This window comes from Gossypium raimondii, chromosome 6 (assembly GCF_025698545.1).
Source record: "Gossypium raimondii isolate GPD5lz chromosome 6, ASM2569854v1, whole genome shotgun sequence".
Taxonomy (NCBI): domain Eukaryota; kingdom Viridiplantae; phylum Streptophyta; class Magnoliopsida; order Malvales; family Malvaceae; genus Gossypium; species Gossypium raimondii.
The window spans coordinates 436,111-455,007 of NC_068570.1; the positions used below are offsets into that span (position 1 = coordinate 436,111).

Genomic DNA, 18,897 nt, shown 5'->3' on the forward strand with positions numbered 1-18,897 from the left:
AACATCTCTAAAAAGCCAGCTTATGTGCAAACTAACCATGTTAACATCAATATTTCATTCAAGACTCTAATGACTAATGCTAAAATAACAAGCTGAGTTAAGTAAAAAAATTTGTAGCTTTCTTACCACGGCTTATGCTGGGTAAAAGTACCATGTAGATCCCTGTACTAAGAGTCAGTTTGCATTTTGCTCCATTTATTAAAAACATGGGCAAATTAATCCTCGTCCGTTAAATCAAAAAGTAATCTGTTTTTCTTTTTTAAATTTCATCCATTTTTATTGTTAAAAACTAGCTTGACTGACAGAAAACCAAATAGTCACATGTGACGTGTCACGTGTACCTCATTTTGATGTATAAGGACCAATTTTGAACGGTAGAAATGGATGAGATTTTTAGCAGAAGGACCAGTATACTCTTTGATCTAACTACAAAGACTATTTTGCCCATTTTTTTGAGTAGAAGGGGAGAAATACAATCTGAATCCTGATACAAGAGCCTCTGTGGTACTTTTACCGGTAATGCTGCAATGTATCAGCTTAGAACACACTAACAAAGTCTCCATTTGCCCCCTATAATAACAGTTCACTGGCTAGTACCCGCTTCAAGGAAATCCTCTCCAAGCTAGCTTATGTGCAACCTAACGATGTTAACATCAATAAGCATCAAGATTCTCATGACTATAGTAAAATAACAAGCACATGAAGGAAAAATGATTAAATAGGAAAAGCCCTTTCCAAAATTTTACTCGAAAAACTATCTAGTACCCACTTCAAGGAAATTAAAGCACATCAAGCATGCAATCAATTCACTCCAAGCTTAAGAATAGAATCAAATTTGTAGTAACATTAATGCCTAGTTAAACTAGTGTAATAACATGAGGGAAAAGCTTATTTATTACCTATGTACTACAATAGTTAGACATGAAAATAAAGAATAGTTAGTACAAATTTAAGTTTGAAACTAGAAAGATAAGTAAAACTAAGACCTCTTCAAAGTAAGCGGAAAATATTCCTTCTCTTTGCTAAAATAAGTTACAGAAGTGGTTAAATATTATCAATTGAGTTAGTTTATTGCTAACCCATATATTAAAACATGTGTAAAAATAATACTCCCATCAAACATAGGATAATAATAAAACATCTCCAAAAAGCTAGCTTACGTGCAAACTAACCATGTTAACATCAGTAATTCATTCTAGATTCTAATGACTAGTAGTACAATAATAAGCACATGAAGGACAAATGATTAAATAGGAAAGCCCTATCCAAAATTCTACTAAAAAAACTAGCTAGTACCCACTTCAAGGAAACTAAAGGACATCCAGCATCCCATCAATTCACTCCAAGCTTAAGAACACAATCAAATTCGCAGTAACAATAAGAATAAAACAACTCCAAACAGCTAGCTTATGCGCAAACTGGCCATATCAACATCAATAATTCATTCAAGATTGTAATGACTAGTAGTAAAATAACGAGCACATGAAGGAGAAATGATTAAATAGGAAAACCCATTCCAAGATTCTGCTCGAAAAACTAGCTACTACCCACTACAAAAAAACTAAAGCACGTCCTCAAGCATGCCATTAATTCACTCCAAGCTTAAGAACACAATCAAATTTGCAGTAACATCAAGAACAAAACATCTCCAATAAGCTTAAGTGCAAATTAACCATATCATTCAAGATTCTAATGACTAGTTGTAAAAGAACAAGCATACATACAAACATAAATATCAAAATTTTCCACCTTCATGCATATCAAATTGCTCATCAAAACATCTATATATATTCACCAAAATTTCAACAAATTTTGGTTAAATTTACTTAAACCCATCGTCTTGAAGAGGGAAACACATCTTTCAAAGCCGATGCTGCGGACAAGTAATTAAGAGTGTTCCTTAAAGTTTCCTTCTCCCTTTTTAGCCTGGCGGCCGTACATTCCAGCTCAAGCAAAGCTTGTTGTTCTCTCGGTGCCCCTTCAAATGTACTCCCTACGAAAAACGAAAACGGCGTCGGAAAATGGTTCTTCCTCAAATCCTTTACTTCCTTTTCCAGTTTACCATTAAGCCGATTCGATAACCGTATCACGTCTTTCATACAACTCTCCACTTCATTCGCCAACCCTTCCAAATCTTCATCGTCAACGGAGGGCCGGTCTTCAAGCCAGTCGACTTCTGCGACTATGTACGGTTTCGTACGGACGAGGTCGGTTATACGGAACCGTTCCTGTCCTTTACATATAAGAAAGAACCGATCGTCGGCGAGACGCTCGTGTCTGACAATCTCTCCGACGCAACCGACGCCGGAGATTCCGGTTTCGGCGTCGGAATAGATAACGCCAAACCGGAGATCGGTGTGGAGCAGGGTGTGCATCATGATGCGGTAACGGAACTCAAAGATCTGGAGAGGGAGAACAGCACCGGGGAAGAGAACTAAAGGGAGAGGAAATAGAGGAAGCTCAACGACGTCGTCTGATTTGGCCGAGTTCATGCGGTGTTTCTCCGGGAAAGAAGAAGCCGAGCAACGGAGAGAGGTGACCCTTTGGAATTTGCGCCGTTGAAGGAGCGAAGATGGCTTTGAAATGGGTTTTAAATTGGGGCTTGAAAGAGAGGGATTGGAGGAATTAGGGTTTATCGAAGCTCGATGATTGAACGATGAATGTGAAGGGATTAATTGAGGGGAAGCCATTGAAGAAAATGACCAGAAACAGTTTGATGTATTGCCTAAGTGAAAACAAAATAATAAAGTAATAAATAGAAAGGATTCCTACGTGGAACTCACTTCCCTGATCCAGATATATCTTTGTCACGTGTATTTATGTGAGACGAATCAAGTCGAGTCGAGTTGGGTCAACAAAATTTAAGTACCACAACTTTTACAGAGTATTGTAAATTGTAAATTTTTATATAGACTTTGATTGTCATGCCAAAATGTAAAACTGTCAAATTGTCCTATTGAATGTAAAATTAAGATGCCAAACTATCATGCCAAAATTTGATTAAATGCAAAATTAAGAGAAAATTTCTATAAGTAATCAAAGTAAAATGAAAAGGATTTATCATGCTAAACTACATGGAAAATGCTTTAATGTCTTGTCCTATTTTTAGAATTCTTTCTAACAATCTAAATTCTTCCTAACCATCCCAAATATTTTGATTGTCAACAAGTATAGGCAATATGGTAACATCCCAAATCCAACCGAGGCGAGTGCTGTAACAGCTTGACGTGAGGGACTAACAATGATCAACAACAGCAACCAGAACATCAACACCCATGATTTCTCCCCCATTATGTATATATTTGATTTGATTTGTTAATGATTGTTTTACATTGCTTGATATAGGTCTTATATAGACTTTGATTATCATGCCAAAATGCAAAACTGCCAAACTGGCCTATTGAATGTAAAATTAAGATACCAAACTATAATGTCAAAATTAAGAGAACATTTCTATAAGTAATCAAAGTAAAATGAAAAGAATTTGTCATGCCAAACTACATGAAAAATGCTTTAATGTCATGTCTTGTTTTTATAATTCTTCCTAACAATCTAAATTCTTCCTAGCCATCCCAAATATTTTGATTGTCAACAAGTGTAGGCAATAAAGTAATAAATAGAAAGGATTCCCCCATGGGTCAAAAAAATTAAGTTTACACCTGTTTTTGGGTTGATTCGATCTATTTCATTCGTCCATTTTATTGTTTATAGTTTTAAATATAATTAATTTAAATTTAAAAATATTTTTAATTATTTAAATTGAATTTGATTCAGATTGGAATAGCTTAAAATAAAATTAGGTTAGCCATTAGACAACTCTATTAAATAATAAATATTATTATAATAGTATTTTTAATTTTTAATCAAATTTGCTTCTTATTTTTGTTTTCAATTAAACATTATTTTTATAAATATAATTTTACATAAATTTTGTTTATTCACATTATCGTGCCATAATTTAATATCATATTTAAGTATTTAACTGAATTGGGGTCATGATTTAATTAGACATCACCTTAGTATAGAAATAATAATAAAATTATATTTTATAAAATAACAAATATTATTATTGGCGATTACAATTTCTTTTATCATTTTTATAAAATGTATAAAAGTCAATTTAAATGATTAAACTCGTAAAGATTTAAACTTAAGATATCAAATTTTAAAACCGAATTTTATTACTTTAATCAACCCCTCATTTAATTTTAATATAACTTTTTATAAATATATTTTACATCATAAATGTATAATTCGAGGTAAAAATCATGAAGGCCCTTAATTAGGAATCATATTGCATTAGATCGAAAAGAAAAATAATCTTTTCTGTTAAAATTTTCATGTTAAAAATTAACGCTGATGATGAAATAATCGAACAATAATACGTGACGTGCCATATGGAATAGTTGGGATGATTTTGAATTGATTCAAACCCCAATTGGTCATTTTTAATTTTGTTTAATACAAATTTCGGGTTGGGATTTTCAAATTCGAATCAGAATTGATAAAGCAAGAATGATTCATTTCTTCAAAACATGCACTCTAAAAACATTGTTTAATAACATCTCTTCTAAAAACAAATGGCGCATTTAGACAATGAAACTGCAACATTTTCTACTTTCATACCTTTTTATCACTTATTATGATGGTGTCTATTTAAAACCGATCTCCTCACAAGCGAAATCTTCGATGCATCTCCGCCGAGTTCTTCAAACACCACCAACAAATTCTGTTTCGGTTTTAGCCACGATCTCGGAACATGGTACCTAAAAATGTTCGAATCACATACCGAGATTAGAGTTGCAGAAATTCAAGTTCCTAGGGAGCCAAGTAATTTCTCGAGAGTTTACCATCTTTGTGTTGGATGGCCGCAACCACTCTGGCACTTTGTAGGCCGGTACGTCCCCGAGTAACTACACTTACCGCACTCACCATTCCCATACGCCATCCAATATCTTCCTACGCTTTGCCCGTTGATCCATACTTGGCCTTTTCCCATACTCCGCATATCCAAAGCCAACGGTTCGTTACCTGTTGGTGCATCGAAATATGCCTGCAACAATATCGAAGCTAATAGTTAAGTCGGGACACACCATCTAAATAATCCCAATCTCGGGTCCCTTCAATTTTTCTACCTTGTACCAGGTCATTGACTGGCGACTCTGAGTGGCCAGTGAACCTTGGATCCATTCAACGGATGAGACTTCTTCCGGTGAGGCCAAATGCATTGCTTCTCCTTTTAAACCAACCTGTTTGAGAGTATGGTTTTTATAAAGCATTATCGGAACCTGAAAATTTGTAGACGTTGCATGTTACAGCAAGTAGTAATCAAACCTGGTACGACCATTTATGTGACGACAAATCTTTCTTTCCTTTGTCAAGGCCATTCAAGTAAACACCTACGATTCCCGTTTTCCATGTCTCGAAATGCAGTCCAACATTCTACAACACGACCATAAATTTGTATCAGATGGTTGAATATGCATCGAGTTAAATACGGTAAAATAGCAACTAACCGGTAATCCAACAGCTACGCTGACAAGTGCGATATGATTTGCTCCAGCATGTAGGTTCACCGGCCCCGTAAATGTGAATCCTCGGTCTTTCCTAGTCCCGAATGCTGACCCTGTGATTTTAATCATATGACTTAGAAAACATATATGGAAATTTCAGTCACTGAGTAAATCAACAAATATACCCGAGAACTGTCCGTTGATGAAGACATGAAGGGCATGGCCAGCTGAATCTACATTGAGTGTTGGCTTTTTTCCTCCTTGTAGAAACGATTCCGATGGACTAATGTCAATGCTGGAATGAAAGTGTATACGAGATTTAATTGAGTTGTTATTTCTAAAATTATGAAAAACAAAAAAAGAATTCGAGCATATAAAATGCAGTTCCGCACCTCGTGGTGTACCAAAGGTAGTCGCTTGTATCTCTGGTAACATTCATCTGCTCCAAGAGTCCCCGAGCCGTAATTCTTGAACTTTCCCCTAGAGAAGAAATGTCTTCATCGTAGGTCTCCCACGAGAACATCTTCGAATTTGTCGGCGACATTTTGGTATGCGAAGTTTTAACCCTGACCTTGACGTGCATACGATAATTATATAAGTACTTCAATACGAAAATCATCAGATATAATGACAAAAGGCCTTAGGATTCACTTACTTTTGCAGTATTAAACACCGCGTTTCTACAATCAGGAAGGATACTAATAGACCAAGAAGGCAACTTGTAATGCCGATTATTGAAAATCACACTAGCAGCGGATTTCATATCATAATTCGAGAGAAAAGCTGCACAACTTCCTTTTGAAGAAAATACATGAGCCTGAAAGACAAACATAATTAACATTACGAGTGTAAAGTTTTAATTAACACCGAATTCTGTATCACCTATGGATGACAAGAGATGGCATACTTGTTGAAAGGTTCCCAATGAAGTAACTGTAGGATCCGAGGAAACTAAAGCATGTTCGCATAGCTTAATAGCCTTATGAAGCTCCTTTAGATGACCGTATTTAGGCTGCCGGATTAATCCTAAACAACTCGAACTTGTAAGTAAAAAGGATCTATGAGAACACAGCAACCAAATGAACTCAGTTTCTCACCGTATTCATCAATCGGAGCATCATAGTCATAACTGGTCGTAATAAACGGTCCACCAGCTGTCCGTCCAAAGTTGGTTCCTCCATGGTACTATCCAAAGCAAATAGAGCATAACCCGTAAGGAGTATGACTCATTTTCAATCGTAAACCGAAATGAATATGTTAACTAACCATATAATAGTTAATAAACGCGCCGCCCTTTTGTATGAAACGAGCAACTGCAAATGCTAAGTCTTGAACTGGGCGACGGTGAATTGGGCCGCCAAATTCAGTAAACCTTCTCATTATCAAGAGTAGAAACATCGGTTAAACAAACAGGCTTAACATTACATCCATCGAAAAGAAAGTACTCACCAACCGCTCCAAGCCTCGGTCCACAACATAGGCTTGTAAGGTTTGTTCGGAGAGAACGCATCGCAGTAAAAGCCATTACACGTATTTATCTGCATTCAAGATAAATTCATCAGCCAAAAAATGGAAAATCCAGGAATGAGAGAGCACAAGACAGCTTACCACAGGGTCTGGTGCATCATCTTCCTTGCACATTACCCATGGAACTCCGGTATCTAATCCGACTGCCATTTTTGCAGCCCAATTAACATATCCATGACCAGCTGCTCCTAGTGCCTTACTCTCAGGACCATATTCATTCTCAATCTACAATACATAAATACATATACATATACATATATGAGTCAACATAGTAAGGCATTGATAAAAGTAGCACAGAGGCCACTGTAGTAAGAGTCAGATTGCACTTTGTTCCCTCTCCTAAAAACTGTGCAAATTAGTCCTTGTATATTAGATCAAAGGCCAAACTGGCCTTTTTGTTAAAAGTTTCATCCATCTATATTCTTAAAAACTGTCTTGATTGATGAAATAACCAAACAGTGATACGTGTTGTGTCACATATACTTCATGCTGACGTACAGGACCAGTTTTTAATCGTAGAAATTAATAAATTTTTTAACAGAAAGACTAGTTCTAACAGTAGAAATTAATGGAATTTTTAGCTGAAGGACTAGTTTGCTCTTTAATCTAACCTAAAGGGACTAATTTGTCCATTTGTTTTAGTAAAAGGGGCAAAATGCAATCTAACCTAGGACTCATTCTCAATCTACGTATAATATACATGAGTCAACACAGTAAGGCATCTTAGTTTCAAACCTGAGAAAGGATAATGGGGCCACCGTGTGAAGCAAAAAGCTTTTCATTCTTCATCATTTGGACAATTTTCTCTGTAAATCCTTGCATTGCTCTCTGCAAGGAAGAAAAAAAATAGAATTTTATTAAAAAAGCTATTAACTTATTTTTCCAATTTGATCCCTTTCTTCTTCAAATCTAAAAAAAAGTTTAATCTTTACCTTGAAGGGCTCATTGTCAGTTCTAAAGCTAATACCCGGAACATACTTTAACCAAACTGGAAATCCTCTGTATTAAAAAAAAAAACAATCTTTAATCATAATCAAACATGCATGTACCTTAAAAAATGCTTAAAAAAAGGTTAAAAATAGTAAGTACCCGAAATTCCACTCTGCACAAACATAGGGACCAATTCGAAGATGAACATATAAACCCATTTTTTGCACTGTCTTGATGAACCGTACTAAATCATATCTGCCCTCGAAATTATACTGTACAATGGGGGGGGGGGAAGTGGAGTAAAAATCAAAAAAATAAAAGGCATAGTTTTTTGAGATCTAAAGACAAGTTTTTTACATTGCCTGGTGAAGGTTCATGGCCATTCCAAAAAACATATGTGTCTATAACATCCAAGCCACCATTTTTAGCCTTTTTGATAAGACTTTCCCACATCTACATTCACGAAAAAAAAACCCAGAAATCAGTATTGTTTTTGAGGGGGGAAATGGAAAAAAGAAAGAATAGGGATGAAATTGAAAAGAGAATCACATCAGGGGTGCTTCTTGGATAATGAATGGAACCAGAGATGAGGATTCTTCTTTGTCCATTGATGACAATAGATTTCTTGTCATAGGTAATGGTGCAGTGGATCAGATTGAAGCTCATAAACATGGCTGTGATGAAGAAAAATATGAATTTGGGAACTGAGATAGTTTCCATTTTCACTTCAATTTTGAAGAAAAAGAAAAAAAGAAAGCTTGAATTTTTGGTGAAAAAATGATGCTACTCTGTGATTAACAATCTAGCATTGTGTAGTTGGATCATGTTTTGTGAAATGTTATGACAGTGTGTGTCTTATGCTTTTTCAGCCAGAGAAGAAAATGGTACTATACACTGATAAGTGACACAGGTAGCTTTAATGGAAGTAAATTATCTAAAAAAAAATTTTAATCAATACATGATTATAACCCTTTTTTTTTCTGAAATTTCGGTATCCGGTAGCTACATTGAATCCCATTATATCTGAAATCAAGTTAGATCAAATTCTTAAATGATAAAAATTCAATAAAAGTATCGTAAGTATATTAAGAGTTAGATTGTATTTTGTTCTTTTGTTAAAAAATAGTAAAATAGTCTCTATATATTAGATTAAATAGCAAAATGGTCTTTTAAAATTTCATCTATTTCTATTGTTAAAAGTTTGTTCATGTACGGTCAACATGAGGTATAAGTGACACGTCATATGTAACTATTTGATTATTTCATTAGCTACACTAGTTTTAACAATAGAATTAGATGAAATTTTAATAAAAAGATCGATTTATTCTTTGCGTACAAAGATTAATTTACTTATTTTAGTAAATTAGAGACGAAATACAACTTGATGCCTAATATAAAGAATTCCATAACACTTTTACTTAAAATTTCTTTCAATATTATTTTTCATCTGAAATCAAACTTGAAACCTTAGTAGTATTGCACTCTATACAAATAAGTGAAGAAAAATTTGATGGTTAAGTTTTACTATTAATTTATGTGCTATGTATAAGTTGTGTATTTAGTTCCTATACTTTTATTAGGTATTTTTAGTCTACAACACTTTTTGAACTTTAAATTTTCAATCATAGCCAAAAGAGCGATTGTTAGATTCATTAAATCTAGTTATACTATTTTCAAAATCAAGTGATAAATATAATATTACACGTGTAATGCAATGTCGATTACTAAAAAGCTAGTTCATAAATTTAATGACTATCGATTACGTCAAGATTAAAATTTTAAGATCCAAAAATATATGGATTAAAAATAATCAAATTGAAAAGTATGAACTAAATCTACAATTTTACGCATGGTATTAAATTACAACTTTAACTAAACAAATTTAAATGCTACCGTCTGAGTCAAAGACCAAAATTTTAATTTTGTAACCAAATTAAAAGAATAATCACTAAAATTGAACCAATTAAATTACATAAAATAAATTCATAATTTATGTATATAGAAAAATTTTACCAAATTTAATTGCATGTTACTCTAAAGTTTATATGTTATATTTTAATATTATCCTAAAGACTGAATTTTTAGAATTTGAAGCGAAGAATCACGAGAATTCATCGTTGTGATGTATACTAATAGGACTAATAAATAAGACAAATTTTGTATATATTATTACTATAACTTTGCACTTCAAGGTTCAATAGTATACCTTGAAACTAGCATTTTCTTTATTATTTTGCACATTGTATACCTTCAACTTAAATTTCACATAAAATATTTGTAATAAATAGTCACTCCTTAACCTTTAAATAAAAAATAATATGTTTGCACACTCGAATCCACATCTTCCTACATTGACAATAATACCGATGCCAATTGAACTAAATTATAGATTTAATTTTTAAATGATATAAATTATATAATATAAAAACAAAACAAAACATTATATAATTAAATATTGAGTTAAACTCAAACTCGATTAATATTTTAAATGGATCTAAAAATTCTACCAAAATTTATTTTCTGAATCTAATATTATTCAAACTCTCTTGAATATCGAAGAAAATTTAGACTTAAACTAATAATCCGAACTTTTAATAAATTACATAAAACATAAGTAAGCATATGCATTAAGGCCAGCCTTAAATAAAGTTGGGAAGTAAACATAATCCTATGACAATGGATGATTGTTAAAATGTGTGGAGCACTTTTAAAGTAAACTCCCTTGTATTATTGGGACTTCTTTATGTTGATTTTAGTGATTTGTATAAGGATTTTATTAGGTTAAAAAATTAAATAAAATTTAAAGTTATATAGTGGAATTTTCTTTTGCATGATTATTTTTGTTAAAAGAATTGCATGATTGACTTTTTCCCCATTATTTTGCATGCAAGGGTCCTCTTATTTTCTTTTGCTTTTGCTTTTAATCTAATTATATTTATGAACCCAGATCACCACATTCATCTCACCTTGACATAATCAACATTTGAGTCAATTAATCTGTTTGAATTCAATTTCGGTTAACGGTCTGAAATATTCGGATAATCATTTAAATAAAAATTTTATTGAAGCTGGAAACAATCAAATAGTAAAACAACATAAATTTAAAGTTGATCTAAACAAAATAATGTGATAATTTTAAAATTAAAATTTCAGACAAATTTATTAGGAACTAATATATAAATCATGATTGTGATGGATGAGGCTTAACCACAATCTCCATTATTCTCATAATGATTATTATCACTATGAAAAGTTGTCTAGAAACGATACGTGGAAAATATATTGAAGTTGACGACGTTAACCCAAGTTTGTTTATTTGAAAATTTCAGTCAATCATGCAATGCGATAATAATGACGAAAGAAAAAGGGAGTTGAGAGAGGAAGAGTGGTGTCGGTAGTAGGAATGATAGCGAGTCAGATATATATATTCGAATATTAAAAAAATTAATTTATAAATTTATCGAATATCATAATCTAAATCTGTAATGCTGATACAAATTTATAACACCCAAATTTGATATTCAAATAAAAATTTACATTTGTTCTGAATTTATAATGAACCATAAATTTAACTACAAAAATTAAATCAATCTAAATTATTATCCCTACATGGGATCCGCGGTTTTCCTATTTAGTGAATGTAATGATTGGGAAAAGGGGCACCGTTGATGCCCCGTTTGTTTGTCAATTTTAAGGCAAGTAATAGTGTGCTGCTACATCTCCGTCCCGTTTACGTCGGTGAAAGCAACATATTCGACAAAATTTGTTCACTTTTGAAACTAACAGCTTAACACGATTTTTGGATCACGTGAAGTAAAGGTGTAGTCTTATAGACTTAGCCCCCCCCCCCCCCTTACTCCATTATTAGGGATTTTCCTCTTTTAGGGCCTTAGGTTAGTTAAAAATTTTATCGAGTCGAATTAAGTTTAAATTATAAAAAATGATTGCTTTAAATTCGGCTAGAATTTTATCAAATGATATTGTAAAAATTCAAGCTTTACTTTAAGAAATTTGAGCTATTTCAATTTGATTAAATTAAACTTATTTATTCAATTTATATATACGAGTTTAGGTTTAAAATTATTTTAAAATTTGCACTCACATAATAATTATATTGCACGATTAAGTCCACTTGAATTTGCTATCTCCTACAATAATATTAGTGTCAACTGAATTAGTTTCAATTGGCCTAATTTCTTAAAAAATTAAATGACAATTTTAAGTTTTAAGTGGGTATTAAAATAAAGTAATCATCTAATATTAAAATATTTAAAGTTTGATTAGATTTACGAGCTTCTCGAGTTGAATATTAAAATATTTTGAAAAAACTTTCGATTTGCTGAATGTTCTAATTTGTTGTCCTAATTGATGATGCAACATAGGTTAGAATATGGGAGTAAAACTAATAAATTCGAAAAGAGAGTAAGATATTAAAGAGATAAATTGACATACAATATTTGTTAATATAGTTCGAATAATAATATTACTATCTGAAACTTTACTTATTGAATGATTTTATTCAATAATTGGTCTAGATCACTTATTGACTAAAACCTAATCTACCTTTACAAGTTACAACATTAAATAATTGCAACCCCAAATAAAAAAACCAGATAAATTAGCTATAAATTCAAGTTGACTTTATTCATAAAAATTTCCTCTTTTAAATTTCGAATTCATGCCTTCCAACACCAACAAAAAAAAATCCGATAAAGATAAGGTTACAAGCCATTTAGAAGTACTTTTTCTCTCTTCAAATTCGACCAAATAATAAAAATAACATTTTTCATATAATCATTTATTGTTAAGTCATAAATACTAGCAAACTGAAACACACTTTAACTACCCTAAACTGATGTCCTAATTGATATTCGAACAAAGCATGGAGTTTTGGCCAATCGATTTGTCTCACATGTTAACTATGTTTCCAATATTGTTTAGTTGCCTTTAATTTAATGCTTGAACCTTGAAGTGCCATAGTATGAGCCCAACAGGGGAAATGTAATTGGATTGCAAAAATATTTTAGATTGAATTTAACAAAATTGGGCCTCAGCAAGTGGAATATATGAAAGGGTATTTGTCATCTACAGCTAGATCGTTTGGAAACTACATTTTGTTCCATATGAAAGCCATATACAATTCAAATCAAATTGGATTCCCTTCACTTCTCTTTGCATTGATTCCCTACAAAGTGGAACACAGAATAAGCTTCTTCTTCATCACAATTTGAAAACTACATTTCTGTTTCATTAATATTTCAACTCAAAAAACACCCATTTTTGTCGCTCAAATACACCTGTTTTTGCTCCTTGCTCGAAGAATTAATGGTAACCATGAATTTCCTTTTACAATTTGTTTTACAATTCTATTGATTTTCAGCTTTAATTTAATTCTCCTACATGATCATGTTGCTAGAATCTTGACGGCTATCAAAAACCGGTATCCTACGGTCCATGGGGAGGCCAAGGTGGATTATACTGGGACGATGGAGTGAACTTCACCATAAAACAATTGGTGATAGTTCATGGACTTGGAATTGACTCGATCCAAATCGAATACGATAATGAAGGGAACTCTATTTGGTCAAGAAAGCATGGAGGTGATGGAGGGTCTAAGATGGATAAGGTTAGCCTTTTGAATTAAATTCTATTATTAGCGCCTGTAGTATGTGCAAGTTATGGATTTAGTCCCTTAATTTTAATTTGGTCATTTTTGGTCACTGAATTTTTAGAATTTTAAAATTTTAGTCCTGACCAAATAGTAACTATTAAATTTATAAGTTAAGTTTTTTTTTTTCAAAATTTGATGCATCAAACGTATTTTCGCATATGTAATGCTTTGTCAACTTGCTATTCCCATATGTTACTAAAAAAAAACAGTTAATAGATTTATTGACGGTTGTTTGCATTAAGATTAAAAATTTGAAAAATATAGTGACTAATAATGATCTAGTTGTAGAATATGGACTAAATCTACAACTATACATGATACAAGACCAATATAAGAATTTAACTGCAACCGTTTGGTCATCAGGACCAAAACTTTCAAAATTCAAAAATTACAAGGTCTAATAGCAAAATTTGACCTTATAAACCCTATACTTATTTTTGTGATTTTTGAATTTGTTTTAGGTAAAACTTGATTACCCAAATGAGTTTCTTACATCAATCCATGGATACTACGGTAACCTTAATGAAAGGGGACCTATTATGGTTAGGTCACTCACTTTGCAAAGCAATAGGAAAGCTTATGGACCCTATGGTGTTGAACAAGGGACATGTTTTTCAATGAATAGGGGGAAGATTGTTGGGTTCCATGGCAAGTCTGGTTGGTATTTGGATGCAATTGGGGTTTATTCAATGCCTATGTTGAAAATGAATCATTCGAAGACTATTGTTCATGCACAAAGTTTTGCTGGTAATGGAGGTGAGAGAGATGGGTTTTCAGTGATACAAGGAAGTGTTGGAGAAAGCTATGATATTGTTTTAGCTGTTAGACAAAGGGATTTGATAGGGAATTCATTGCCAAGGGAGCTATCTAGGCGAGGCTCTAGGAGTTGTACTGAAGAATCTAGTGATGGAGAAACCAAAGGCAAGGTAAGAATTAAAACTCGACTTGGTTAATTTAGATTTGAATATGATTCAATTTGAACTTGTTTAATTCAAATTAGAAATAATTTGAACTCAAAATGACCTAAATTAGAAATAATTCAAATTCGATTTAGTTTGAGTTCAAAATGATTTGATCAAGTGATCTAAAATGACTCAAACCCTAGTGCCAAACTTGAATGACTAGACTTGAAAAACTTGAATAACTAGAATCTAGAATGATTCTAACGCAAGTTAACCTAAAGTCAAATTGACTTGAACATTTGAAATTACCGATTTCAAGTGTCAAACCCAAAATGATAAGATAAAAAAAGAAAGAAGATTGGTCTAAACCCTAAAACTTGACTTGCTAAATTTGAATCCAAATACGATTCAATTTTTTTTATTATTATACAAATGAACAATTACATTACATTGAGGGAAGGGGAAAGAATTTACAAACACAAGGATCGAACCTAGTAACATGATTGACAAATATGATTCAATCTAAACCTACCTAATTCAAACAGACTCAATATGGTTTGAATTCAAAATAACCCAAACTCAATTGACTTGAACCCAAACTCACTTGAACAGGTGACCTGAAATGATTTTAACCCAAGTATAAAACCTAAAAAGACTAGATTTGAAAAATTCGAATGGCAAACTTGAATGATTTGGAATCAAAATTGACACAAATTCGAAATAATCCAAACTTTAAATGATTGTACTATTCAAATTGACCCGATTTAAAACCAATTAAAATCTACTTTTGATTTTCCTTTTGTGCTATATGAACAATAAAAATGTAAAACCTAAACTCGAAAACTGGTAAATCCTAATGATTTGAATTTAAAACGGACACGAATTCAAAATGATGAAAACTCGAAATAAACCTAGAATTATAAAACTCAAATTGATCGATCTAGATTGACTCAAATAGAAACCAACCCGACCTATTCAATTAACGGGTCTAAACTCTACTTTTGATATCCCGTTTATATTATAGGCAAGATACAATTTCTTCTTCTTTCTTGCATGTTTAAGGTTTCATTTCAGACACCTGAGAAGCTGCCATCGAACGTACCGGAAGGAGTGATAGCTTATGGACCATGGGGTGGCAATGGTGGAACCAAATTTGATGATGGAACCTATACCGGTGTAAGGCAAATTACTTTATCACGCAATGTTGGAATTGTATCAATAAAGGTTTGCTATGACCGCAATGGACAAGCACATTGGGGAAGCAAACATGGAGGCACCGGAGGTTTCAAAACTGAAAGGGTGAGTCTAGCTTCTCTTGTAGAATTCAAATCAATATTCAGAAATGAAAATTACAATGAATTCAAAATACCGGTAAACTCGAGCCCCGAAATAAATTTAATTTCCGTGCTCCTTGACGTTTTCAAATTTATTTTTTTTGGTTTCCTACTGTTTATAGTGTTGTTGGAATCGAACTAGACCAGTCGATATATCATTAATCTAGACAACAAAATTGAATCAGCCTTTGAGTGTATGGCTCAGGATTGGTAAAAAATCGGTAGTCAAGACAAAAAATTGGCAATTTAAACACATGATTTGGTTTATAATTTTTTTTAATTGTTTTAGGCTGATTGTTGAACCAATTGAACCGAGAATTGATGGTTTGACTAATTCAATCATCAATCCAATATTCAAAACATTAATTACCTAGATACCTGTCAACCCAGTGTTTTAGTAAACTCTTTTGTTCCTCTCTATAAAACACTTCTCCCATAGATTACACATTTCTCATGGTTTTAATGCTTAACTAAAAAACTGGCACCTAAATTATATTGCTTTTCTCATTTAGGCATTTAAAGGCTTTTTTTTTTCAAAAGTGGTACATAAAGTATTAAATCCGTCTTAATTTACTCAAAAATCTGATATTCAATAAGAATGTGTAATCATCACGTTCTTATTGGTTGGTATCGTATTTTGAAATAAAATGAGACAAAATTGATAGTTTAGGTACTACTTTTGATTTTAAAAAACTTTAGGTACCGAAGTGGAAAAAGTATAATTTGAGGACCAATTTTATATTTAAGTCAAACTCTAAAAGTTAATACCTATTCTATGTTTTCAAAGCCTATGCTTAATCACTAATTGATCTTCAACCAATACGGTTATACTAGAATACAAACTAATTATCCATCAAAATTTGGATAAATATTTAACGGTTCCATTATCCACAGATAATGTTTGATTATCCGTCAGAAATTTTGACGCACGTAACGGGAACGTTCGGACCATTAATGTACATAGGGCCTAATGTGATCAAGTCACTTACATTCTACACCAACAAAGGAAAGCATGGACCATATGGAGATGAACAAGGACCTTCTTTCTCCAACAAAATCAATGAAGGCAAGATTGTTGGATTCCATGGCAAAGAGGGTTTATTCTTGGATGCTTTTGGCGTGCACGTCATGGAAACTAAAGTACCACCACCAAAGCCACCTTTGTCCCGAGCAATCATCCAAGGTGAAAGGACTATAGCCGAGATTGATAATTCTCCGTGGTCGAACAAACTAGTGCTAGCCAAGCGAGGACCGATTGAAGAGGTATTTTGTTTTCATTGATATGTTGTTACCAGATTCACTGATAGAGCGTAAAATTATGTACTTACTGATGTATATGATTTGGATTGAATATTTTTAGGTTGCTTGTAGTGTGGTGAAAGAACCAGCACCGTGTGGACCTGGACCTTGGGGAGGAGATGGAGGACGACCATGGGATGATGGAGTATATTCTGGGATTAAACAAATTTATATAACGAAATCTGATGCTATTTGCTCAATTCAGGTTGAGTATGATCGGAATGGACAATCAGTTTGGTCTGTGAAACATGGAGGTCATGATGGAACTACCACAAATCGGGTAATTAAACTTTAATTCACTCTCAACCTAGTCTGATTTGGTCATAAAAAATATACAATCCGAACTTGTCTAACCCAAACATGAAAAATGACCAGAACTTTAGAATAATCCAAACATGAAATGATTTGAGCTTGAAATGATACAAACCCAAAATGACATGAACCCGAAATGACATGTGCAAGTAACAGAAAAAAACCCAACCTAAAAACTTCAACTGATAAACTTGAATAACAGACCCAAAATTATCCAAACCAGATTAACCCGAACTCAAAATGGTTTAAACTAGAAACAATTCGAATTTTAAACTCAAATTAACCTAAGCTTGAACCTAACCTGAACGCGAAATAATCTAAATTTGAAACTATACAAACACGAACAAATAACTCAAAATGGCCTATACTTAAAGTGATCAGAACCCAAAATAATCTAAATCCATAATGACTTATGGAGAAAAACTCGAGCTTCAAACCCAAATGACTTGAACTTGAAATAATAAAAAGAAAATAATTCAAATGACCCGAACCAGATTGACTCCAAACTTAAATTGCCCTAACTTAAAATGACCTGGATCCGAAACAATTTGAGCTCGAAATAACCCAAACAACTCAGCTGGCAGGTCTACTAAGCTGGTATTTTTTAACAGACCAAAACCTTGATTTTTTGCAGGTGAAATTGGATGATCCGCACGAGGTACTGAATTGCATATCCGGCTATTATGGCACCATTAACAATGACGAGCAGCTCAAAGTTGTAAAGTCATTAACGTTTAACACCAGCAGAGGCAAGTATGGTCCATTTGGTGAGGAGAAAGGGACGTATTTCACTTCAACCATAACAGAGGGAAAGGTAGTGGGGTTCCATGGGAGGAGCAGCTCTTATTTGGATGCCATTGGAGTTCATATGCAGCATTGGCTAGGAAATCAAAGAACAACTAAGAGGTCTCTCTTCAAATTTTTCAGTTGAATTGTAATCTATATGGGTGTTTTTTGGTACACTGGTTAAGATAATATTGGTAGGCAAATGACCATGGATTATTGTTGTTTTTGCTTAGGTGGGATTTAATATTTGTAATAATTTTTATATAATGCCTACAACTACTTATAATCTATCTCCAACCCTTAAATAAAAGGATAAAAGTGTTTCAACGTGCTTGAACTCAGATCCTCCTATTCTGGCAACAATACCAATGCCAACCAAGCTAAGCCTTAGTCGGCTAGTCTTTGTATTTAATTTGACATGATTTAAACATTATATTTTTCTAATATTATTAGTTAGCTCAAATAGTTCACACTACTAAATTTTGGTACAACTCACACACCACCGGTAATAGCAAATCACTGCAAACACAATAGGCCACGTTCCTACGATTCGAACCCAAACAATTCTTGAGGAAGGTGAATACTCGACCAATGACAGCAACTTGAGGTTCTTCGATTAAAAT

General features: G+C 32.9%; 3 protein-coding genes across 4 annotated transcripts; 1 reads left to right on the forward strand and 2 right to left on the reverse strand.

Annotated features, from left to right (window-relative positions):
• Positions 1–1,647: 1,647 nt before the first annotated feature.
• Positions 1,648–2,765, reverse strand: LOC105774064 (uncharacterized). The gene has a single exon (XM_012596393.2). The coding sequence runs from the start codon at positions 2,688–2,690 to the stop codon at positions 1,827–1,829; it is 864 nt and encodes a 287-aa protein (XP_012451847.1). The 5' UTR covers positions 2,691–2,765; the 3' UTR covers positions 1,648–1,826.
• A 1,736-nt stretch (positions 2,766–4,501) lies between these two features.
• Positions 4,502–8,867, reverse strand: LOC105773449 (beta-galactosidase 5). The gene is made up of 18 exons (XM_012595372.2): positions 8,520–8,867; positions 8,328–8,423; positions 8,130–8,242; positions 7,973–8,039; positions 7,776–7,868; positions 7,122–7,265; positions 6,963–7,051; positions 6,780–6,885; positions 6,611–6,698; positions 6,421–6,539; positions 6,169–6,330; positions 5,906–6,084; positions 5,699–5,808; positions 5,517–5,626; positions 5,335–5,442; positions 5,136–5,249; positions 4,851–5,053; positions 4,502–4,766 (listed from the first exon to the last, which is right to left on the reverse strand). The coding sequence occupies exons 1-18, from the start codon at positions 8,688–8,690 to the stop codon at positions 4,634–4,636; spliced, it is 2,205 nt and encodes a 734-aa protein (XP_012450826.1). The 5' UTR covers positions 8,691–8,867; the 3' UTR covers positions 4,502–4,633.
• Positions 8,868–13,098: 4,231 nt separating this feature from the next.
• Positions 13,099–18,601, forward strand: LOC105773450 (jacalin-related lectin 3). 2 transcript variants are annotated; one of them, XM_012595374.2, is made up of 7 exons: positions 13,099–13,298; positions 13,387–13,596; positions 14,103–14,567; positions 15,618–15,842; positions 16,772–17,140; positions 17,238–17,456; positions 18,123–18,601. In XM_012595374.2, the coding sequence occupies exons 1-7, from the start codon at positions 13,296–13,298 to the stop codon at positions 18,417–18,419; spliced, it is 1,788 nt and encodes a 595-aa protein (XP_012450828.1). In that variant the 5' UTR covers positions 13,099–13,295; the 3' UTR covers positions 18,420–18,601. The 2 variants fall into 2 exon arrangements, with proteins under 2 accessions (XP_012450828.1, XP_012450827.1); XM_012595373.2 differs by having other exon boundaries at positions 13,100–13,298; positions 15,606–15,842.
• The last annotated feature ends 296 nt before the right edge of the window (positions 18,602–18,897 follow it).